General features: G+C 37.7%; 1 protein-coding gene across 2 annotated transcripts; it reads left to right on the top strand.

The window, feature by feature from the left end:
* Window positions 1-2,325: 2,325 nt before the first annotated feature.
* tkfc (triokinase/FMN cyclase) lies at window positions 2,326-26,389 on the top strand. 2 transcript variants are annotated; one of them, XM_023297840.3, is made up of 17 exons: window positions 2,326-2,407; window positions 12,223-12,412; window positions 13,935-14,039; window positions 14,109-14,296; window positions 15,043-15,121; window positions 15,206-15,295; window positions 19,200-19,234; window positions 19,317-19,401; window positions 19,480-19,569; window positions 20,492-20,608; window positions 22,281-22,400; window positions 22,955-23,092; window positions 23,166-23,272; window positions 23,350-23,456; window positions 24,071-24,104; window positions 24,187-24,279; window positions 25,280-26,389. In XM_023297840.3, exons 1-17 carry the CDS (start codon window positions 2,402-2,404, stop codon window positions 25,436-25,438), a joined length of 1,743 nt encoding a protein of 580 aa, XP_023153608.1. In that variant the 5' UTR covers window positions 2,326-2,401; the 3' UTR covers window positions 25,439-26,389. The 2 variants fall into 2 exon arrangements, with proteins under 2 accessions (XP_023153608.1, XP_054863570.1); XM_055007595.1 differs by lacking the exon at window positions 2,326-2,407 and adding an exon at window positions 11,880-12,000.
* The last annotated feature ends 17 nt before the right edge of the window (window positions 26,390-26,406 follow it).

Raw genomic sequence — 26,406 nt, forward strand, 5'->3', positions numbered from 1 at the left:
ATTGAAGGGCTCCAGTAGAGTATTTTTACAGAAATATCAACGAAATACAAGTTAATTTAAAACTCTGTTTTTATCTTGGGAGATTTGTTTTTATCATTTTTAAAAAACAGTTATTATCACTGTAGGTGAGTCAACAACTGATAATAAAAATAATTAAATTTTTTATTGCTGCATGTGTAATGTTTACAAAAACTATCCTTTTTTATTTGCAGGAAGTGAACCATAAATTAACAGAAAACAATCTCATTTTGTTACAAGACAATGTCCAAGTGATAAGCTTCCAACACATTTTCTGCTATTCCATGAATTTACTGAACATTTGTATTTATTAATCACTATTAAACAGCTTCCTTTCATTTAAGCGTCCTGAGAGGCATCGGGGATCACTGAGAGAAATTCAGTGTTTATTTTAGTTTTATTTCAAACCTAACAATCTACAGCAGAGTGCTTCTAAACTCTCCAGAGAACCTGGTGAGCATCATTTTAAAGGTGTTTAAATAAAGTTAAACCTCTGCAGCCACACAGAAAGTAGAGTTTGTGTATCAGTGAACTCTGCTCCAGTTTGTTTGTTAAATCCAGCCCAGTTTCATCATTTTACCAGAAACAAAGTGGGAGCGACTGTCATTTACTTCACCTTTTAGCTTTTCAAAATAAGATCAACAGCTGGCTTCTGTTTTTTTTTTTTTGTTTTTTTTTTTTTTAACAAACATGTACGATGATGATCCATTTTATTGTGTTTTAAGGCTGTTATAAACTTGGAGGTTTAAAATAAAATCTGTTCAGGTATGAAGGCGTTAATATCTGCCATTCCTCAAACCCAAACACAACTAGACAGACTCTCAGCTTTACAGTCTGGTAAGATTTAGAGGTAAGAGCAATTGTCATTCAGCTCAGACTTTATGCATTTAAAGCTACAAACTCGAAACAGTTCAGAACCGAGCTAAAACCAGGATTTTACAATCACGGAGGAACGAACCATCTTTGTGGTGTTTGGAACTGAAGCATTGATCCATAAAACATTTGAGACTTTCAATTATTAGCTAATGAAAGGTGCAATATGGGACCTTTAATACAGTCCCTGACAAAAGTCTTGTCATTTCTCCAAGTTGTAGGAACAACAAATAACTTGACTTGTAGTTGATCAATTGAAATCAGAAATGGTTCATATGAAAGACAAAGCCCTCTAGATTATGTCTATTATCCCAAAATAAAGTGTGGATCATTCACTGAGTTTTAGGTCAGATTTTGCTTGAACAAAAGTCTTGTCAAATACAAAAATAATGTAGAAATTGCACTTTATTTTGAATACACAAATATGCTACAATAATATTAGAACATAAAGTCATGGTGCCTTGCAAAAAAGAATCAATATCGCATGCACTGCAAAAACTCCAAATCTTACCAAGTCTGTCTTATTTTTAATCAGAATGTCTCATCCCACTTGATTTAAGATAAATCCACTTAACAAGAGACATTTCAGCAGATGGAGGGACTTGTTTTAAGACAATGCATCTTAAATATCTTGTTAAGTCAAACAATCTTGAAATTATCTTGTTTTGAGTTGAATTTTACAAGAAAACTCAAAATAAGTTTAACCCTCGTGTCGTCCTGCAGGTCAAATTGACCTGTTTTAAAGTTAGAAAATGTGGGAAAAATAAATATTTTCACAGTAAAACTTTTGATGTCTACATTTTCAACATTTTTGGGAAATCTTTGAACATTTTTGGGGGGGAAAAAAATGTTTAAAATGTTTCTTAAGAACATTCACCAAAAAATCAACCAAAATCCAGCGAATTTCACAGGATTTTGGTTGATTTTTATGTGAATGCTCTTAAAGAACATATCAGAAGTTTTACTGATATATATGGAAACACTTTAGATATTTTTAGGATTTTTTTTGGAAGATTTTTACTCATTTTTTGAAAATATTTACAAGAATTTTCTTGCCAAATTTGGGGGATTTTTTTTTTTTTAGAAGTAAAACTTTTAAGGGAAACGTTTAAGGAATTGTTGGAATTTTCTTCCTGAAGGTTTTGCAAATTTTGAGAAATTTGGGGAATTTTTTGCTGAATTTTTGGATTTTTTTCAGACAAGGACACAGTATTTTTTGGTGCCGGTAAATGAAGACAACAAGGAGGGTTAAGTCACAATGTCTTTAAGCGACATAGACTTTTATCAGGGACTGTATAATACCATCATGTAGTATTTTACATCAGCTCCTGCACTTTTACAATTTTGCTGAAATAAGCAGTAAAAAGCCCCTTTAAACAAAGTACCACCTCACATGCTCTTATTTTGAAGGCTGGTTTGGCTCACTCTGGATGTTCTGTCTAAATGCAGCTGACTTCACACTGCTAGCTCAACCTGCTGTCGGAGAGGAAAAGGAGCAAGAAAAGTGAAAATGCAGGTAAATAATGAATTAAACAGACATTAGTGGTGATCAGTGAAGACATGCACTGAACAGGAAATTGGTCTGAATATTAGTTTGTGTTGCCATGGAGTCTAACTGGGACTTTAGTTGGCTTTGAGCTAGTAATGCTGTGCACAGGATCAGAGTCCATGCAGTGATCATGTAGCGGAAGGTTGTAATTACTGTGGTTTCAGCAACACTACAGATAAAATCCTACCATGCACGGGTTACTTTTTAAGATTTTCTCTTGCTTCCAAAATAACAGAAAATAGCATCAAAACTACACATTTAGGTGTTTATTTTATCACTCTTTGCATATCTGCAGCTGTAGATTGTAATTCTAACCACTGACTGTAGTTAGAAGACATCATTAATGGGTATTCGGGTCCGAGCACCAATGGTGAAAGGAACCTAATGTAAATGCATGGGTTTTCTTTTACTTTCTTCTTCGGACGAAAGAACTGCATTTTTGAGGCCCTAAAAATACTTGAAAACGGCACACAAATTGGCACACACATCAGGAGTGGCAAAAAAAAAACTTGATATTTGAAGGGAAACGCACACATATGTGGCAAAATGGCTCCATAGTTCCTCTTGTAATATAACGAAAATTCAGCCCCCAAACCATGTTTCACCTATAAATGTGCGACACATCTGCAACACATCAGGACGCACAAAAAAGCCTCTTGCACACATACCCAAAACCCAACAGGAAGTCGGCCATATTGAATTATGGTCCATATTTTGGATGATTTGGGGTAATTTTTGGACATTTTTTAAAATCTATGAGCACAAACAGGATAACTCCGACAGAGCTGAAACTTGGCCAGGATGTACACCAGGTATGGGTGATCAAAATTTATCAAAACGCTCCACAAAAGTCTGAGGGTGTGGAAATGGCAGCCGGCGGAATTTTGACATTTCACCATGAAACAGGAAGTGATGTATAAGTAGCCTGAACATGCTCCAATCTGCCTCAAGCTTTACATGTGTGATCAGAGTTATGATCAGAGTCCAATCCTCATCATATCCATATGCCAAAATATGGTCACAGTGATAGCGCCACCTGGTGGACAGTTTTGACAGTTTGCCATCAACAAGGCCATGGGCCGAAATACAGTCTCAGTCGCAGCGCCCTCATTTTATCAGAAAATCTCACATTTTTCAGACTTGTGTCATGGAAAAGTTATTTTTAATGAATCGGTTCATGTGTTTGTGTCTTAGATTTGAAAAACCTTATACCTCTGACATTGTATTATTTAAAAATTTTTTTTTAATATATATATATAAGTTTGTCCAAGAGAATACGAGACTGTCGTGTTTTTAAGTGTAAAAACTCCCTCTATCATTTAAAAAAGTAACATTCAAGAAGAAAAACACCTCATAGAAGTACTTTATTGCAGGTTTGAGTTCCTAGTTAGATCTGTCTGCCTCTTTCACAGCATCTTCTTTAACTGGAAGTAAATTTCCGTGGCTGTAAACAGCGAACTATCTGCAGATCAGCGCTACCATCAGGGATTTTTCTACATTCCTCAGTCGCCTCTTGACTGATAATGGAGCTGCTGCTGCCAACAATGAACCTGTTTTCTCATCAAGGTGTTAATGGAACAGAACGGAGAACAGAACAGAATGTCCTGATTTAGTGACACTCTTTACTGAAATCTGCAGTAACACAATCTGACCACTCAGGGGCAGCAGACACACTGACATTATCACTTTAAATAGATAAAAATTAAACAGTTTTTAACACTTTTATTGGATTTCTTTTTTAACAATTTGTTGTTACGTCACAGTTTTCCCTGTTTTAGTAAAATAGTATACATGAATTGAAGTTGCTTTTGTCCAAAATGATCAAAAACTTCTCTGAAATGACTCAAATGAAGAGGAGTCTTAAAGAAAATGTAGAAAATGTACATATTGGATATACAATGTAAGTATAAGTTTTCCCTCAGGCATATTTGTCTAAAATGACTGAAAAAAATGTCCAAAATGACCCAAAACTCATCTAAAATAACGTAGAGTAACTTAAAACTTGCCCAAAGTAATATAAAGTTGCCCAAAATAACCCAAAAAATTGTCCAAAATGACCCTAAACTTCTCTAAAATAACTTAAAGTAGCTCAGAACTCACCCAAAGTAATATAAATTGTCCAAAATGACTATAAACCTGTCTGAAATAACTTAACTTAAAACTTGTCCAAAGCAATATAAAATTGTCCAAAATGACCCAAAATTTGTCTGAAATAACTTAAAGTAACTTAAAACCTGCCCAAAGTGCTTGAAGTTAGGAAGCCAATTTCAATAAGTCACCTCAACTTTAATTTTGTTTGAAATCGACAAACAGAAATACGGATTTGAAATACACACAATACTAAGTTGACGCAGCATTAATATGCCAACCATCAAAATAGTATAACGTACGCTCTAAAAAATAAAGATTGCTTGCATACACACAAGTTTTAAAGTCCTTTACTTATCAAAAATTGAGCTGTTCCAACTCGTATTCTCTTGTTCTATACAGGAATTTTTGAAGTGCAATGTACTTACTTATGATAATTGTTTACAAATTTTAAAAACAAAGTCGCTCCTGACGTCAAGGACGAGAAAAAGGAAGTTATAAAGCCACTTTTAGTTGGTTGCCTCAACGTGACGTTAGTTTTAAATCCACAAACGCAGAAATTTGAGGTGAATTCCACACAAATTTGGACATTTTTGAGTCGTATAAGGTGAATTTTACAGTTCACTCGACTTTTTTTCGTCATTCTGGACTCACAACAGTTTGCATCAATCTTTCTGAGTCATGACAACTTCTAATGAAATTTTGTTTGACGATAAAAACTACATTAAGTTGGAGGAAATATTTGTTTCCTCTACAATCAAAGGTATTTTTAATGAACCGTCTGAAGTTGTCCAGGCATGTTCAGATCGAGGAGGACAAATGAAGTTCTGAAGCCATTTCCAGTGAGTTACCTCAACTTTAACTGAACTTCCAAGTCAACAAACGCAGAAATTTGAGGTAAATTACACACAATTTGGGGCATTTTTGAGTCGTTTAGGACCAATTTTAAAGCATTTTGGACATTGTTGAGTCATTGAGGATGAATTTTAAAGCAGTTTGGACAATTTGCTTGACACTTTGGACAGTTTGAGAGTCACTGCAGTATTTCTTGGGGCGTTTGGAGGCAGCAAAACAAACTGTAAACATAACATCTACAATACAGTATTGTGACCTCGTTATTGAGTAGTAAAGATATTGAAATGAATGTGTTTCACAAATGTTCTGATCAAGTTTTCTTTTTTGCTCTGGATCCCATCCAAGTCATGTGTTGATACCCAGTGCATTTTTCCTAAATAGTACACACACTTCAGGTATTGTAAATTAGCTGTAGAACCTGGTTGGCCCACCAAATTTTCATTTATATTATGCAAGTTGAGAAAATAGAATTTAATTATGACTTTCAAAGTTTTATTGCAGTTATTTAAGTGGAACAAAGATTGAAGACAAAATCCTGAGATTCAAATTGAAATTTTTATCTCAATTGTTGCAGGTGAGAAACTTAGTCAAATTTTGATACTCAAAATAAATTTGAGATTCAAATTCATATTTTTATTTATTCTGTTGAACAATATTACCAATATATTGACAATTATTATTTTACTTTTGTCATTTTTATCTTTCTTTTTCAGTAATGTTTTGCTTTCTTGTAGGCACTGCATTTCTAATGCTGTGTCATTTAGTTTTTCTGAGGAATATTTGGCATTTTTTAAATCCTTATTCCATTTTTTTCACTTAACACTGTCACTGATTTTGTGATAGGTGTTATATCTTCAGTGCCAATTTGTTAACTTTTTCAAGTACTTGTTTTCTTTTAAATATCTTCAAATGTGTGTTTGAAGGTATTTAAATCTTTAAATCCATTAGAATATGGAGTAGGTAATATTACCGTGTAGGGCTGAAACGATCCCTCGTGTTATTGGAGTAATTTGAGCAGCGCGCTCACTTCCGCTTTTGATGCTGTAACGCATGCCTAGTGCGGAATCTGATTACTCGATTAATCACCAGACTAATCGATAGAATACTCCATTACTAAAATAATCGATAGCTGCAGCCCTATTACTACAGTGATTCGCTGCAAATGGAAATCATTTTAAATTTTTTTTATTTTTTATTTAACCCTTATTTAACCAGGAGAGATCCTGTTGAGATTAAGAACCTCTTTTTCAAGGGAGTCCTGGCCAAGATAGGCAGCAGTAAATACAAAACACAGTTATGAAATTACAGTTAAGACATGATTAAAATACGAAAAAAAAAAAAAAAATTAAGGTTACAAGCATGAATGAAGAGGTGGATCACGTCCATTCAGATATCCACTTCTGCACATATAGTGTCCACAGATGGACCCACAAGAGGCCGACCACAATGCTGCTCTTCCAGGGGAAGTCATGGACTGGGTCTGGACAGAGACCGACCTTGTTTCTCTGTGAAGCTGTTTTCTTTTTTTTCATCAGTTCTTCTGCCTCAACAGCTGGAAGGAACTCATACGCGTCCTCAAAGACCCCGTCTTCTTCCTCCTCGAAGATCTCGTCTTCAAAGATCTCCTCAAAGACCTCATCTTCTTCCTCCCTGAAGATCTCGTCCTTAGAGATCTCATCATTAAAGACTTTGTCCTTAGAGACAGCGTCCTTTTGTTGCGCGTCTGCGTTTTGATTCTGCCCATCCTCCTCTTTGGACTCTGCTAAGGTCAGCTGTGGGACTGTCATTCTGAGTTCCTCCGTCTCCTTGTCCTGCATTTTCTTCTGGTTGGCCTCCAGACTGTAGATCTGCTGGCTGTCCTCTAAAATACATTCAAGAATGTTCCCCTGATGCTGCTGCTGAATGGTGTCGCTGTGCCGTTGGTCTTCAATCTCAAGCATTTCTTGCCCCAGCTGCATCTCCTGGAATGAGGCCCTCAGCATCTCGAGCTGATTGCTTGCTTCGTCCTTCCAGTTTACCTGAAGATCTCTGTGGTTCTTTTCAGAAGACCACTGCTTTGTTTTTTGTTCCAGCAGCTTCTCGAGGTCGACTCTGAGGGCTTTCTCCCTGAGATAGGCGGTTATCTCTTGTTTGAGCCGTCCCTCTAGGTCCTGTGTATGAGTTCTTTCTATTTGGAGATTGTTGGTCAAATGTTGGACTTGTTCCACCAACTCATCTGCATGAGTTTTCTCTCTTTGGAGCTTGTTGGTTAAATATCGGACTTGATTGCCCAGCTCCTGGGAGATGAGCTTTTCACGGATGGACTCATTGTGCAAACATCTGACCTGTTCCTCAAGCTCCAGCGCTTTGATCCGCTCTGCTTTGAGGTCTTTGTGCACAAGTTGGACTTGTTCATCCAAGTCCCGTGCTTCTTCGACCAGTTTCTGAGCATTGGTCCTTTCTCTGATGAGCTCAATCTTCAGATGTTGGACTTCTTCGTCCTGAACCTGTTTTTGAAACAGACTGCTGATATAGTTATTGATGTGGGTGCCCATGGTGATGAAGTGATGTAGTGTTTCTTGCTTGAGGAAGTTCTCACGGTAGCACCAAGATATTCTCACGGTAGCTTGACTTTGCTTAATATCGCACTGACACTGTCTCAACACATATAAACCCAGCTGTCAGCTGTTTGTGCATTTATAGTCTCTGTTCTGAGGTCACAATGATGTCATCGATGATGTCACAAAGGAATGTTGGCTCTGGTGTCTGGGGTTCTGGAACTACCGATGTTTACATTCGAATTCAGGACATTCTCATTTGCTTGGCTGCTCAGGGGCACCATGACAAAGTCAGTGCACTGGTGGTAGATCACGTCAGGATCTATCAGATGATATTCCCTCTATCCTGATGGCATTTATATTCTGTGTTTTTATAGCCTGTATCACCTGTCCTGGACCTCACCAACAGTATCAGAGCATGACCAATAAAAAAATAAAAACTATGTTCAATTTCTGCTGTTCGTTGAATAGTGATTGGTTAAATCAACTAGCACGGCAATTTTAGCTTAAATTACACACAATATTGTAGTTTCTAACATTATTTTTGGACAATTTATGAATCATTTGGACACTTTTGCGCAAATTTAGATGATATTTTAAATCATTTTGCATTTCTTTTAGTCATTTTGACAACTTTTGACTGGAAGTTAGTTTTAAATGATCTGAAGCAGAGTTTGAAAAAAAAAATTTTTGGACATTTTCTGACAATTTTTGACAAATCTTCAGCCACTTTAGACTTTCCAGACATGTTAAGACAGGAAAAATGCATTTTTATTAAATTCTCTTCACTTGAATTTAGTTTAAAATCAACTAACACAGACATTTTAGCTTAAATTACACACAATATTGTAGTTTTTCAAATTATTTTTGGACAATTTATGAATCATTTGGACACATTTAGATGATTTTGGATCAATTTTTTTTGTCATTTTGTAAATTTTTTAAGTCATTTACTACAACTGTTGACTGGATGTTAGTTTTAAATCAATTGATGCAGAAATGTGAGTTTAAAAAACACAATTTTGGACCTTTTCTGACAATTTTTGTGTAATTTTTGACAAATCTTCATCCACTTTGGACTTTTCTTTATGTCATTTTGCACAGTTTGAGTTATTCTGGAAAAATTTTGTCATTTTGAACATCTTAAAGAACAAGAAGAGATTTTAATAACCAACCTTTTATGTCTGAAATTGTCCAGGCATAGTAAGACAGAAACATTATGTTATCAAGGCATTTTTATTAAATTATCTTCTCTTGAATTTAGTTTAAAATCAACTCACGGAGATATTTTAGCTTAAATCACACACAATATTGTAGTTTTTCAAAATATTTTGGACATTTTATGAACTATTTTGACACATTTAAATCATTTGGATTACTTTTTTAATTCATTTTGTAATTTTTTTGTCATTTAGGACAACTTTTGAATTTTTTGAAAATTTCTCTAACATGACAAAAACTTCTTATAAAATGACTATAAATTTGTCCAAAATGACAAAAACATCTTTAAAGTGACTAAAAATGTGTCCAAAATGACAAAAAATTCTCATAAAATGACTATAAATTTGTCCAAAATGACAAAAGCATCTCTAAAATGATTTGAGTGAAGAGGAGTCTTCAAGAAAATGCACATATTGGAAAATTATTTTATGTTTTCCCTCAATCACATTTGTCCAGAATGACACAAACTTGTCCAAACTGACTAAACTTTTGTCCAGATTTGTCCAGAATTACTGAAAATTTATCAAACATGACAAAAACATCTCAAAAATGATTCAGTTCTTGTCCAGAATGACAAAGCACATTTCTAAAATGACTAAAAATGTGTCCAAAATGATCAAAAAATTCTCTAAAATGACTCTAGTGAAGAGGAGTCTTCAAGAAAATGTACATATTGAAAAATTATTTGAAGTTTTCCCTCAACCAAATTTGTCCAAATTGACCCAATTCTTTGGTCCATTAAATGAAGTTACTGTAGATAAAGAATCAGCTAAATCTGGGTAATAAGAAGACCTTAAACATCTTTAAAGAAGCATCGGGATCCGTTTGTTTTGCTTTTGTGAGCCAAATTAAAAGTTACAGCATTAAATATTTATTCTTCTGGTGTCAACTTCAGTTAAAAAAAACCCAAAACTATTTAACAATAAACACAAACAACCTCTTCTCTGTCTGAACAACAGTTTCTTTAAAACAGAAATCTGGTGCAGTACAGACACGTTTCATCAGTTCACTGATAGATAATTGATCCATTTTAATCCGGATCAGTGATAAAACCTGCAGTGGTCCATGTCTGATGCATTAAATACAACAACGGAGTGATTGGTTCATGTTTACGCTTCATCATGTGACTCAGATTTGTGCAAAAAGGTCCATTCATGTCTCATTTACTTGTTCTTGTCTTATTTTTTCTCCACTTTAGTAGAGCTTGTAGAGCCTGGTGGACATGTTTGGATTCGCTGACCAGCAAGGATGCCAGAACCCGTTCAGCGCTGCTTACAGCTTTAATTTATGAGTTATTCTCCAAATCTGAACCTTAGCAGCTCTAACATCTCACCAAACGTTTAACTCCGGTTAAAGTCTAAAGTTTTACACGAGTCGTTATCTATCTATCTATCTATCCATCTATAGTCTATCTATCTATAGTCTATCTATCTATCTATCTATCCATCTATACTCTATCTATCTATAGTCTCTCTATCTATAGTCTATCTATCTATCTATAGTTTATCTATCTATAGTCTATCTAACTATAGTCTATCTATAGTCTATCTATAGTCTATGTATCTATAGTCTAGCTATCTATCTATAGTCTATCTATAGTCTATATATCTAGCTATAGTCTATCTATAGTCTATCTATCTATAGTCTATGTATCTATAGTCTAGCTATCTATCTATAGTCTATCTATAGTCTATATATCTAGCTATAGTCTATCTATAGTCTATCTATCTATAGTCTATGTATCTATAGTCTAGCTATCTATCTATAGTCTATCTATAGTCTATATATCTAGCTATAGTCTATCTATAGTCTATCTATCTATAGTCTATGTATCTATAGTCTAGCTATCTATCTATAGTCTATCTATAGTCTATATATCTAGCTATAGTCTATCTATAGTCTATCTATCTATAGTCTATAGTCTATCTATGTATCTATAGTCTACGTACCTATCTATCTATAGTCTGTCTACAGTCTATCTATCTATAGTCTGTCTATCTATCTATCTATCTATCTGAGTTTTTTTTTCCACTCACAGTCTGATTTATGTAACATTTTATTCCTAAAAACGTGGATTTTTTTTGTTCCAAAATCTGTTTGTTATGTCAACAAAATGAAACAGGAGTTTTGACACTGAATTTATCCAACGTTTGCATTTCTGTTCAGGGTTTAGAGACCTTCTGCACAACCATATCTAATTTACTTGAAACTCTATTATCCGAAACTTTGGATATGTAAAATGTGAAATTGTAGATTGATAAATTCAACTCTTCACCCACTTTCACCATGTTTACTCTCATGCTGCAAATTCTAAAATGTATTTAATATATCAAGCTACAATTTCACAATTATCTTTATATATTTCTGTATATTATGCTATAAAAATTGCAGGCAAATCATAGATGGTGGAGCAGAAATTGTTCCAAAAAACTTGAGATAGACTGATGACAAACGGTGCATATTTAATGAGAAATTCCTCACTTGCATATTTAACTTAAAATGTCAGAAAACTTAGCTGAGGAAATCCATCCATCCATCCATTATCTATACACCGCTTAATCCTCATTAGGGTCATGGGGGGGGCTGGAGTCTATCCCAGCTGACTCAGGTGAAGGCAGGGGACACCCTAGACAGGTCACCAGTCTGTCACAGGGCTACATACAGAGACAAACAATCACTCTCACATTCACACCTACGGGCAATTTAGAATGATCAATTAACCTCAGCATATTTTTGGACTGTGGGAGGAAGCCGGAGTACCCGGAGAAAACCCACGCATGCACAGGGAGAACATGCAAACTCCATGCAGAAAGATCCCGGGAAAGCTGGGACGTGAACCAGGGATCTTCTAGCTGCAAGGTGAAAGTGCTAACCACTACGCCACTGTGCAGCCCACTGAGGAAATCCGTTAGTTAAAATTTAACACATTCATCACATTATACCGTCTTGTTGGTGCAAATAAAACTTTACCACTCAGCTTGTGTAAATGTTAATCTAAGTGTTTCTTTATGGACTTTGTTACCACGTAGTTAAACTTAGATTTGGTGTTAAATGAACAGTGTTGTATGTTGTGTGGTCCAGCCCCAGAGGAAGCTGATAAACTCGGAGGACTCCTGTGTGGATGAAGCTCTCTGGGGTCTGGTTCGGGCCACCGGGGGCCTCAGTCTGCTGAGGGGCCACAGAGTCGTGGTTCGCTCAGACCTCCAGAGCCTGAAGGGGAAGGTGGCCCTACTGTCTGGAGGAGGGTCGGGACACGAGCCGGCACACGGAGGTACGACTTCAGACCGTAAAAAACACACAATTACACACCCGTCCATTAACTCCCATTATACTGAGTCACATGGTCATGGCAACAGGCTGAGCAGGACGTCCAGGTGTGATCCAGCAGAGGTTTCTAATCTATCATCTGGCCTCGGAACACTAAGCATCGCAAAATATAATCTTAAAGGTTTCAAAAATACTACTTCCTATACAACTATTTATAGTTTTAAAGGTTGATTCTACCGAAAATATTGTTTTCTGTCAAAGCATTTAGAGTTTTAAAGGTTTATTACACTGAAAATATGACTTTCTGTACAAGTACATATAATTTTAAAGTCGTATTTCACCCAAAATACTAATTTCTGTCCAAGTTTTAATGGTTTTAAAGGTTTATTCCATCCAAAATACTATTTTCTGTCCAGTTCTTTAAAGTTTTTAAGGTTTATTACACTGAAAATATGACATTGTCCAAATATTTATGGTTTTAAAGATTTATTTCACCCAAAATACTACTTTCTGTCCAAGTTTTAAAGGTTTTGTACACTGAAAATATTAATTTCTGCCAAAGTATTTACAGTTTTGAAGGTTTTTTTCCACCCCAAATACCATTTTCTGTACAAGTACTTGTAGTTTTAAAGGTTTATTCCATCCAAAATACGATTTTCTGTCCAGTTCGTTATAGTTTTTAAGGTTTATTACACTAAAAATACAGCTTTCTGTCCAAATATTTACAGTTTTAATGGTTTATTCCAGTCAAAATGCCAATTTCTGTACAAGTATATATAATTTTGAAGTCATATTTCATCCAAAATACAAATTTCTGTCCAAGTATTTATGGTTTAAAGGTTTATTCCACCCAAAGTACTACTTTCTGTCAAAGTATTTATAGTTTTAAAGGTTTATTACCCTGAAAATACGACTTTCTGTCCAAGTATTTATAGTTTTAAAGGTTTATTCTATCCAAAATACTACTTTTTCGTCCAAGTATTTAGAATTTTAATGGTTTATTCCACTCAAAATGCCACTTTCTGTACAAGTGCATATCATTTTGAAGTCGTATTTCACCCAAAATACAAATTTCTGTCCAAGTATTTATGGTTTTAAAGGTTTATTCCACCCACAATGCAACTTTCTGTCACAGTATTTGGCATTTTAAAGGTTGATTCTACCCAAAATACTACTTCATGTCCAAGTACCAATAGTTTTAAAAGTTTAGAGACCTAAGTAGTACTTTTCTGAAGCCAGAGTTATGGTTTTAAAGACTTTATCCACCCCAAATTCTACATACTTCAAAAAAAAAAACAAAGTAAATAAAAAACACAAGGGTCCTAAAAATGTGGTTCTGAAAATGGAGCCACTTCTACTGCAGATATGCTCTACTCAAACTTTTGTATACAAGATGAGTCATCGAGTAATATCCACTGAACTTAGTTGCCCTAACAGTTAATTGATTACTGACTGATGGCACTGGTGAGTATTGATTAGGAAAATTTGCATCCGTTCTTACCGTTTCCTGTCTGTTGGTATCTCAGGTTACATCGGTGCTGGGATGCTGTCAGCAGCTGTAGCAGGAGGAGTGTTTGCGTCGCCGCCTCCTACCAGCATCCTGGCAGCCATCCTGTCTCTACACAACGCAGGTGAGGAGAGCTCAGAGATCCAGTCTGTGAAGAATAATTCAACCAGTTAATGAAGTATTCCTTCCACAGGAGCCTCTGGGATCCTTCTGATTGTGAAGAACTACACCGGCGACCGACTCAACTTTGGCTTGGCTGCAGAACAGGCTCGTAACCATGGCGTCGCTGTCGACATGGTGATAGTCGCCGAGGACTGCGCCTTCGACCGACCCAGTAAAGCCGGAAGACGAGGCCTGTGTGGAACCGTCTTCATCCACAAGGTACAAGACCACAGCTTTGGTGTTCACTCTTCACAGAGGAGAAGACGACGAGGATGAAGGTCTCATTTCAGATTCCAGTGTCTCAGATTTAGTTCACAGTTTACGTCTTTATTTTGATTTTCGTCCATTTTCATGGCTCAATATCCCCAGAAATAAAACTCCCACAGACATGAAATGTGGTGAAGACACAGACAGAATAGTTTCAATCAGATCATCGTGGTTGAATGGATTCAGGCGAAGACACATTTTTCATTACTGGTCCTTGAAAATGAAGAAAAGTGCAATTTTTAAAAAACTTTTTATTGTATTATGTCCCCATGAAGTTCCTGTAAGTGTATATAAATGGACGGATCCATATTTCTACTAAATTACAGTCTTTGGTCGGCATTTCACCAACTGTTGAGGCTGTAACATCTGTAGAATCTGATGTGTCGAAAGGATGACCTAGACAAGGTTCCAGGTCCCAAAATGTCTCGTAGTTGTCCTTAATGATTTGAAATGTGTCCAAAACACCTCAACATTCTGCAAAAATGATTCAAAAATGACTTATATCTGTCCTAGAATGACTTAAAATTGTCCAAAATGACTCAAAAATTTGTCTAAAAATTACTCAAAAGTGTCCAAATTAAGGATAACGAATGATTATTGGCCAGTGAAAATGGAAAAAGTGCAAATTTTTTTTAAATCAAGGGTTGTATTGTTGTATTAAACATGCTAAAAGTGTAAAATGTGGATGTTCCCATCAGCTGGCAGGCGCTCTGGCAGAAGAAGGCTGCTCATTGGACCAGATTGTTTCCAAGGTGACGGAGGTTTTGAAGGGGATTGGTGGGTCTCATTTTTATCTCACTAAATACTTGGTGTGATACTTACTGTTTACAGAATTATATTTAGTTGGTTCTGGTCTTCCAGGGACTCTGGGGGTCAGTTTGTCTCCCTGCAGCGTTCCAGGATGTCTGCCTTCATTCGAGCTGCCGCCTGGAGACATGGAGCTGGGACTGGGTGAGGACAGGAGGATAGATGCAGGACAGGAGGATAGATTGAGGACAGGAGGATAGATGCAGGACAGGAGGATAGATTGAGGACAGGAGGATAGATGGAGGACAGGAGGACAGATGGAGGACAGGAGGATAGATTGAGGACAGGAGGATAGATGGAGGACAGGAGGATAGATGGAGGACAGGAGGATAGATGGAGGACAGGAGGATAGATGGAGGACAGGAGGACAGATAGAGGACAGGAGGACAGATAGAGGACAGGAGGATAGATTGAGGACAGGAGGATAGATAGAGGACAGGTGGAGGACAGGAGGACAAATGGAGGACAGGAGGACAGATAGAGGACAGGAGGATAGATTGAGGACAGGAGGATAGATAGAGGACAGGTGGAGGACAGGAGGACAAATGGAGGACAGATGGAGGACAGGAGGATAGATGGAGGACAGGAGGATAGATGGAGGACAGGAGGACAGATGGAGGACAGGAGGACAGATAGAGGACAGGAGGATAGATTGAGGACAGGAGGATAGATAGAGGACAGGTGGAGGACAGGAGGACAGATGGAGGACAGGAGGACAGATGGAGGACAGGAGGATAGATGGAGGACAGGAGGATAGATGGAGGACAGGAGGACAGATGGAGGACAGGAGGACAGATAGAGGACAGGAGGATAGATTGAGGACAGGAGGACAGATGGAGGACAGGAGGATAGATTGAGGACAGGAGGATAGATTGAGGACAGGAGGATAGATGGAGGACAGGAGGACAGATGGAGGACAGGAGGACAGATAGAGGACAGGAGGATAGATTGAGGACAGGAGGATAGATAGAGGACAGGTGGAGGACAGGAGGACAAATGGAGGACAGGAGGACAGATGGAGGACAGGAGGATAGATGGAGGACAGGAGGATAGATGGAGGACAGGAGGACAGATGGAGGACAGGAGGACAGATAGAGGACAGGAGGATAGATTGAGGACAGGAGGATAGATAGAGGACAGGTGGAGGACAGGAGGACAAATGGAGGACAGGAGGACAGATGGAGGACAGGAGGATAGATGGAGGACAGGAGGATAGATGGAGGACAGGAGGACAGATGGAGGACAGGAGGACAGATAGAGGACAGGAGGATAGATAGAGGACAGGTGGAGGACAGGAGGACAAATGGAGGACAGGAGGACAGATGGAGGACAGGAGGATAGATGGAGGACAGGAGGATAGATGGAGGACAGGAGGACAGATGGAGGACAGGAGGACAGATAGAGGACAGGAGGATAGATTGAGGACAGGAGGATAGATAGAGGACAGGTGGAGGACAGGAGGACAGATGGAGGACAGGAGGACAGATGGAGGACAGGAGGATAGATAGAGGACAGGAGGATAGATGGAGGACAGGAGGACAGATGGAGGACAGGAGGACAGATAGAGGACAGGAGGATAGATTGAGGACAGGAGGACAGATGGAGGACAGGAGGATAGATTGAGGACAGGAGGATAGATGGAGGACAGGAGGATAGATGGAGGACAGGTGGAGGACAGGAGGATAGATGGAGGACAGGAGGATAGATAGAGGACAGGAGAATAGATAGAGGACAGGAGGATAGATGAGGACAGGAGGACAGATGGAGGACAGGAGGACAGATAGAGGACAGGAGGATAGATAGAGGACAGGAGGATAGATGGAAGACAGGAGGATAGATAGAGGACAGGTGGAGGACAGGAGGACAAATGGAGGACAGGAGGACAGATGGAGGACAGGAGGATAGATAGAGGACAGGAGGATAGATGGAGGACAGGAGGATAGATGGAGGACAGGAGGATAGATAGAGGACAGGAGGATAGATAGAGGATAGATAGAGGACAGGAGGATAGATGGAGGACAGGAGGAGGACAGGAGGACAGATGGAGGACAGGAGGATAGATAGAGGACAGGAGGATAGATAGAGGACAGGAGGATAGATGGAGGACAGGAGGATAGATGGAGGACAGGAGGACAGATAGAGGACAGGAGGACAGATGGAGGACAGGAGGATAGATAGAGGACAGGAGGATAGATAGAGGACAGGAGGATAGATGGAGGACAGGAGGATAGATGGAGGACAGGAGGACAGATAGAGGACAGGAGGACAGATGGAGGACAGGAGGATAGATAGAGGACAGGAGGATAGATAGAGGACAGGAGGATAGATGGAGGACAGGAGGATAGATGGAGGACAGGAGGATAGATTGAGGACAGGAGGATAGATAGAGGATAGATAGAGGACAGGAGGACAGATGGAGGACAGGAGGACAGATGGAGGACAGGAGGACAGATGGAGGACAGGAGGACAGATGGAGGACAGGAGGACAGAATTAGAATTACTGTGGACCATTCATTACAAAAAGATGCAAAATTGACAAAAAACGCACAAAAATTGCCATAAAAAGATACAAAATCAATGTAAAAAGATGAAAAATCCCCACAATAAGATGCAAAATGTCCTCAAAAATATGCAAAATCCCAGCAAAAAGATGCAAAATTATTATGAAAAGGTTTAAACATCCGCAAAAGCTGTTAAATCACAAAATAACACAAAATCACCACAATAAGGTGCAAAATTACCATTTAAAAAACACAAAATTACTACCAAAAAAATGCAAAATCGTCACAAAAAAACATGCTAACACACCCAGGAAGACAAAAACACCATTAAAGATGCAAAAACAGACAAAAAAGACACAAAATTGACACAAAAAGATGTAATACTGCCACAGAGGTAAAATATCCTAAAATTAAAGACGTGAAATCACAAAAAAAGTGCAAAACCACCGCAAAGATACAAAATCAACAGAAAAGATAAGAATTCCATGCAAAAAGATACAAAATAAACACAAAAAGATGGAAAATTGTCATAAAAAGTAAGAAAAAAATAACCACACAATATACAAAATCGCCACACAGCTGCAAAGTCATGGCAAGAAGATGCAAAGCCATCCCAAACAGGTGCTAAATCACCAAAAAACATGCAAACACACCCAAAAAGACAAAAGCACCATAAAAAACACAAAACCAACACAAAAATATTCAAAACCAACCCAAAGAACATCCTGAACTACCATTAAAGAGACATAAAATCACCACACAAATAGACCAAATTACCACAAATTCATGAAAAATCACAACAAAAAGGCACTAAAAGGCACAAAATCACCACAACAATTGTTAAATAATCACAAAAAGATGCAAAATCACCACAAGAACATGCAAAACCATCCCAAACAGACAGTAAATCACAAAAAAATAAACATGCAAACACAGCACAAACAGTAAAACATTCACCGAAACAAAAAAGTACAAAATCACTACAAAAAAGATGGAATACTCCCACAGAGTTAAAATATCTAAAAAAAAATTAAAGACATGAAGTCACTAAAAAAAAGCGCAAAATCACCACAAAAAGAAAAAAAAACTACCACAAAAAGAGGCTAAATTACCATAAAAAAGATACAAAATCACCACAAATAGTTGCAATATCATGACAAAAAGATCACCAAAAAACATGCAAACACACCCAAAAAGACAAAATCACCATTAAAGATACAAAATCCCCTTAAAAACAGGCTGAACTACCATTAAAAATACAAAATCACCACACAAATAGGCTAAATCAACACAAAGAGATGAAAAATCACAACTCAAAGATACAAAATCATCACAAAAAGACACAAAGTTACCACAAAAACAGGCTAAATTACCATAAAAAAGAAAGAAAATCACCACAAAGAGTTGTAAAACATGGATAATTTCACTACACCATGGGTTTCCTGGTCTGACCACAGCCCTAGTAAATATATATTTCCCTCCTGCAAGGAATTGATCAGTGTTCCTCAGTACTGACTGGTCAGTATTGATCGGTGTTTGTCCTTCAGGGATCCACGGTGAACCTGGGATCAGGAGGTCAAAGGTGAGCTTCATCCAACCAGTAACAGCCTGAATATTTATATTTATACGACTCAGAGGTTTCATTGGTCCATTTTGTCCTTCAGGTATCTTCTGCAGATGAAGTGGTGAGGACCATGATCGAGCACATGACCAACCCCAACAGCCAATCACATCTGCCGCTGCAGTCAGGTCCTCTGGTTCTATTATTTGTTATTATGGAGACTTTTAATGCAGCTGCTGTTAGTTTAACTCTGTTTATGGTTCCAGGAGACACCGTGGTTCTGTGTGTGAACAACCTGGGAGCTCTGTCCTGTCTGGAGATGTCTGTGGTCACCAGAGCCACCATCAGCTGTCTGGGTGGGTAGGTTAGTTTAGATTTAACAACAATCAGCCATGTTAACGATTAACTCCTTAAATGAAGCTTATGGAATAAAAATTAGAAACACAATCTTGGGCTGATTTTAGTCAACTGGAGGAAGTCTGGTAAATATTAACTGGTCACATTACTCATATCTAGTTATATAACTTACAGTTTGTAAAGTCAGCCAGCAGATTAGAACAAACACTAAATATCAGCAGTTAAAAATCTACCATCTTTCTTTCATTTATAGAAATTATATTAGCTTACTGTAGCACTACGTATCTAGCTAACCAGCTGACTTTATGCTAAGCTATTAACTTGATGCTATATAAGCTTGCTGTGGCACTAGCTGCCTAGCTAATTAGCTGACTTTATGCTAAGCTATTAACATTATGCTATAGTAGCTTGCTGTAGCACTAGCTACCGAGCTAACTTGCTGACTTTATGTTAAACTAATTACATTTATGCTATATTAGCTTGCTGTTGCAGTTGCTACTTAGCTAAATAGCTGACTTTATATTACACTAATAATGTTATGTTATGTTAGCTTGCTGTTGTAGTTGCCACCTAGCACCTTAGCTGACAAGCTAATGTAATTCCTATAAACAAAAGAAAGACAGTAGATTTTTAACCCCTGATGTTTAGTGTTTGTTCTAATCTGCTGGCTGACTTTACAAACTATATTTAAGTTATATAACTAGATATGAGTAATGTGACCAGTTAATATTTACCAGACTTCCTTTGTGTTTCTAATTGTGATTTTTCATAATAAGTTGTGTAGTTGTCCAGAGATTTGTGCGTCTGTAGTGCGAGCAGCTGAGCAACTAACAGAAACTGCAGCGGTTTTAACTAATAATAAAAACAGGAGGTCAGTCACGTGACCTGCTGGAATATGATTGGTGGTTGCTATGGTTACAGAGGCCCGTGGCGTGGTGGTTGCCAGGACGATGACTGGTTCGTTCATGACATCACTAGAGATGGCGGGCGTGTCGCTGACGCTGATGAAGGCTGACCAGGAAGTACTGACACTGTTTGGTCAGTGTTGGTTTTAATCCACAACAGATCTGAAGTTTAACAGGTTTAAATCTACTAAAGTTACTGTAGATGAAGAATCAGCTGATTCTGAGGAGATCAGGGGAGAAATTTATTGATTTCTTTGATTTATTATGGACTAGTTGGGAACAGTAACATCAGTGTTAGCATTAAGCAGCTAGCAGGGTTAAATATCCCTCAAGTGTAAAGCTGAAACAAGTTTTTTTCTGGAATATGTTTTGGAAATCAAAAATTTCTTAGTTTTTTTTTTGGGCAATAAACTTTTCTTGGTGTCTTTGAGTCCATGTTCAGAGCTGTAACCTGCTCTACATCCATGAACTCTACAGACTGACTGACTAGAAGCAGCTCCAACTCCTTATAAAGTTGCATATTATTTTATCTACTTCAGTTTGTTTAAAAGTTTAGCAAACAAGACACACTGTGGAAAAAATATAAGTATTAGCTCACTGTTTCCCTGTTTTAAGTCACGTCTGTACTTTAGGCCGATTCATGCTTCTTAGAAGTATTTAGATGCTTTTGGTGAAACTGTTTAAGATGTAAACAGAAAATATTTGGCATTTCTGATGAAAAACATAAGAACATACTAACTAGTTAGCTAGCTAGTACTACTGCAAGCTAATATAGCGCAACATTACTAGCTTCACATAAAGTCAGCTAATAGCTAGGTAGCAGCAACAGCAAGCTAACACAGCATAACATTATTAGCATAATAAAAAGTCGGCTATTTAGCTAAATAGCAACTGCAACAGCAAGCTAATATAGCATAAATATAATTAGTTTAACATAAAGTCAGTGAGTTAGCTCAGTAGCTAGTGTTACAGCAAGCTAATATGGCATAATGCTAATAGCTTAGCATAAAGTCAGCTAATTAGCTAGGTCAATAGTACCACAACAAGCTTATATAGCATAAAGTTAATAGCTTAAAATAAAGTCAGCAGGTTAGCTAGATACCTAGTTCTACAGCAAGCTAATATAGCACAACATTGCTAGCTTCACGTAAAGTCAGCTAAGTAGCTAGGTAGCAACAAGCTAACAGAGCCTAACATTATTAGCATAATATAAAGTTGTTATTTAGCTAAATAGCAGCTGCAACAGCAAGCTAATATAGCATAAATGTAATTAGTTTAATATAAAGTCAGCAAGTTAGTTCAGTAGCTAGTGCTACAACAAGCTAATATACCGTAGCAATATTATTTTAACATAGATTTAGCTAGCTATACTTTTAAACAGATACACATTTTTACTAATCTAGACTACATATTAGTATATATAATCATTAATGTTCGTTGATGTCCTATATCAGAGGGTTGACTTCCCTTAAAGTCTTACTTTCACTTTTTCGCATATTACAGAAAAAGTGTTAAATTTTGTTCATACTAATGAAGAATCCTCTATATGACTCTCATGTAAACAATAAAAGAAAAAATTATCTGAATATATAGCACAATCTCCTCTTTTGTTCCCTCTGAACATGACATCAACATAACTAAGATCCACTTCTGGTTTCCTCAGACCAGGAAAATGATTTTAACACAATTAAAGACTAAAAATGAGTGTTTATCTTAGTGTTGTGTGAGCAGATATTCACAGAGTTTGATAGAAACTGTGTTGGCTTAGAATCACTGACTGTCTTGAACCTCCTCATCCCGTCCAGATGCTCGGACTAGCGCCCCCGCCTGGCCGAACCTCAGCAGCGTCAGTGTTAGCGGACGAAGCTGTGTCACAGAAGCTCCAGTCATGAGCTCCAAACCACAGGACGACACCCAGAATGAAGGTTGGTTTCCTCAGTGACAGCCTGGATAGAAGATGTATTATTGATAACGATGGTTTCACACCTGGAAAGTGTTTCTATTTACACCCTCAAAAACTACCTGTGAAGCTACTTAAAGTGTTCAATACCTGCAGAAATAAAACTCACACAGACGTGAAATGTGGTGACAGAATAGTTTCCAGCAGATCAGAATGATTGAATGGACCAGCCCCTGTACATGGGTCACTCGCTTAACCCGTTGAGCTATACGGGCACCCTTGTGTGTGTATATCTATGGATGGATCCATATCTCTACTAAAAAATACAGTCTTTGGTCAACATTTCACCAATATGTAGACCACATAGAAGCAGTTTCTAACTTTCCACATATAACACCAACATCTAGACCTCTATGAACAGCTAGACCTCAGTTGGTGATAGACACTAACCCTAACCCTACCACATAGATAGACACTTACAGGAACTTTATGTGGACACAGAACCACCAAAGTTTACACATTTTCCATTCTTTTACATAACAGAATAACATGAAGTTGTTCTGGTTTTGTTCCTGTCAGGCCCGCTGAGTCCTGTGATGCGTAAAGCCTTAGAGAAGATTTGTTCCACGCTGTTGGAGAAGCAGGAGGAACTGAACTCTCTGGATCGTACTGCCGGGGACGGAGATTGTGGTAACACTCATGCTCAGGCAGCCAGAGGTAGGAACTGGTGATGAAACACGATGAAATATTTCCTAAACAGACTTCTATAAACTTAAAAACGCTCCTCCAGCCATTCAGGAGTGGCTCCAGGGTCATGTGGTCCCTGGTTGCCCGGGGCGACTGCTGTCAATCCTCGCCGGATTGTTGGAGGAGAAGATGGGCGGGTCTTCAGGAGCGGTGGGTCTATTAGAGGAAGTGAAGTTCAACAGGTGTGTTTATCCTCAGAAACACTAACCAACCCTCTGATCTATTAGCTCTACAGTCTGTTCCTGACCGCCGCCGCCGGTCACATGACCGAGGGGCGGAGCAACACTGCAGCATGGGCCACCGCAATGCATGCTGGGACACAGGCCATGAGAAGGTGCAAGTCCAGAGAATGTTTTAATGTTTACAATGTGTGTTTGTGGTCTTTTGGGGGGAATTTAGCGAATAGCAAGTGTCTGAAACCTTTAAAACGACGAGTACTTGAACAGAGTAGTATATTGGATGGAATAAACCTTTAAAACTATAAATACTTGTAGAGAAAGTAGTATTTTGGATGGAATAAACCTTTAAAACTATGAGTACTTGAACAGAAAGCAGTATTTTGGATGGAATAAACCTTTGAAACTATAAATACTTGGACAGAAGTTAGTATTTTGGGTGAAATACGCCTTTAAAATTATATGTACTTGTACAGAAAGTGGCATTTTGAGTGGAATAAACCATTAAAACTATAAATATTTGGATGAAAAGTAGTATTTTCACTGTAATAAGCCTTTAAAACTATAAATAACTGGACAGAAAGTGTCATTTTGAGTGGAGTAAACCTTTAAAACTACTAGTACTTGAACAGAAAGTAGGATTTTGGATGGAATAAACCTTTAAAGCTATAAGTACTTGTAGAGAAAGTAGTATTTTGCGTAGTATTTTCCTTTCTCAGACGTTAACTGCCCTGAATATTCGGATCTAAACATGATTTTAAATGTGTTCCAGGTATGGAGGAGCTGATCCTGGAGACAGAACGATGGTGAGACATTATTAATGTGGTTTATTCTCCTCAGCGGTGGAATCTAAACCTCACTTTGTCTCTTTATGTGTTTATTCTCTAGTTGGATGCTTTATGTCCTGCAGTGGATGAACTGATGAAGCTGAAAACGGCGCCCCCTGCTGAACACATGGCTGTACTGCAGGCTGCTGTTCAGGTCAGGAACTGATTCTGATTAATAGAGTAGAATTATCTGGTTGGAAATAACAGAAACAAGTCAATAAGACAGAGATGTTGGCGATGAATTTAACTCTTTCTATGTTTTCTTACTTTCTTCCTGATATTGCCGTGTCCTAAATTATTCACATCCCTTTAAAATGTCACAAACATTTAAGAACATGCAGCTTCTGTCAAATTCCAAATGTTCCTGCTGATTTCCACCGTGTGCTAGAGGGTCGTAATGAACTATAAACTGAGAACAGCTGACATAGTTAAAGTTCAACAACTCCAACTCAGAGACGCAAACACAGGAGAGTACCAGAAAAAATACACAAAACTACAACAGACACAAAACAACCACAAAGACACACAAAACTACCACAAAACAACACAACCACAAAGAGACACAAAATGACCACAAAGAGACACAAAACGACCACAAAGAGACACAAAAAACATTGCTAAATAGGCACAAAACAGCTACAAAGAAACACAAAGACACAAAAAACAACCACCAAAAGACACAAAACAAGACAGGAAATAGGAACAAAAATGATTCAAGACATCCATAAAAAGACACAAAACCGCCACTAACTGCCAAGAAAAACAAAATAGCAGCAAAGAAAAACACAAAGAGACACAAAACAACAACAAAAAAAAACTCAAATCTAACAGAGCAGTGTCCAGTCCCAGTGCAGATGCAGTAAAATAAAGTAAAATAAAAAACAGAGAAACAGTTCCAATTAATTATTCACATCGATATTACTTGTCTATGTCATTTTTTAGCCAAAAGAAACCCACTGATTTAAAAAAAAATTCACTATAAATCAGAATAATCTGAAGCTGATCTGTACTTATTTTACCACAGTGGTGTTTAGAGCGCCACCGGTGGTGACTTGGCTGCACTGCAGGCCATTAAAACTGCCTCACCTGTTGTTTTTGTTTTATTCTGCTGATTTCCTACCTGTTGACCCTCTCCTGTCTCACCTGTCCTCCAGAGAGCAGCCTCAGGGGTGGAGTCGACCCGTGACCTCACAGCGAGGGCGGGCCGAGCCAGCTACATCGCAGCCGACCGGGTCACCCTGCCGGACCCCGGCGCCGTGGCCGTGGCCGCCATCTTTACTGCCGTCATGGAGACGCTGCAGACGGGAAGTTAGACGACAGAACCAGAAGCTCAGGATCAGTTAGAACACTGGAACTACAAACAACTAACAGTTCTTTATTTTAGTGGACAGAAATTAGTATTTTGGGTAGAATAAACCTTTAAAACTACAAGTACTTGGATGGAAAGTAACATTTTGAGTGGAATAAGCCATGAAAACTCTAAATATTTGGATGGAAAGTAGTATTTTGGATGGAATAAATCTTAAAAATTACAAAAATTTGGACAGAAAGTAGTATTTTGGGTGGAATAAACCATTAAAATTCTAAATATGTGGACAGAAAGTAGTATTTGGGTGAAATACGCCTTTAAAATGATATGTACTTGTAAAGAAACTGGCATTTTGAGTGGAATAAACCATTAAACTCTAAATATTTGGATGGAAATTAATATTTGGGGATGGAATAAACCTTTAAAACTCTAAATACTTGGACAGAAAGAAGTATTTTGGATGGAAAAACCCTTTAAATTTATAAATAATTGGACAGAAAGTAGTATTTTGGATGGAAAAACCCTTTAAATTTATAAATAATTGGACAGAAAGTAGTATTTTGGGTGAAATAAACCTTTAAAACTACAAGTACTTGGACAGAAAGTAGCATTTTGAGTGGAATAAACCATTAAAACTATCAATATTTGGACAGAAAGTAGTATTTGGGATGGATTAAACCTTTAAAACCATTAATACTGCTAACAACACATTCCTAGTATGAAGGTAGAAATTTACTTCCTTCAATAAAGTTCCTGTAGATGATCAAACCAGCTGATTCTGAGGAAGTCAGATTTAACTGATTTCCTATAGAATGATTCCATGTTTATTTTAAAGGTGAATACGTTGTGATTAAATGCTGCTACTGTATGTTCTGAATGACCATTAATGACGTTTTGCAGTTTAATGATGCTGTAACACACTCTACACCTATACAATAAAAACTGTTTAAAGCAACTCTGATGAAGCATCTC

Source organism: Amphiprion ocellaris, chromosome 23, assembly GCF_022539595.1.
Source record: "Amphiprion ocellaris isolate individual 3 ecotype Okinawa chromosome 23, ASM2253959v1, whole genome shotgun sequence".
Taxonomy (NCBI): domain Eukaryota; kingdom Metazoa; phylum Chordata; class Actinopteri; family Pomacentridae; genus Amphiprion; species Amphiprion ocellaris.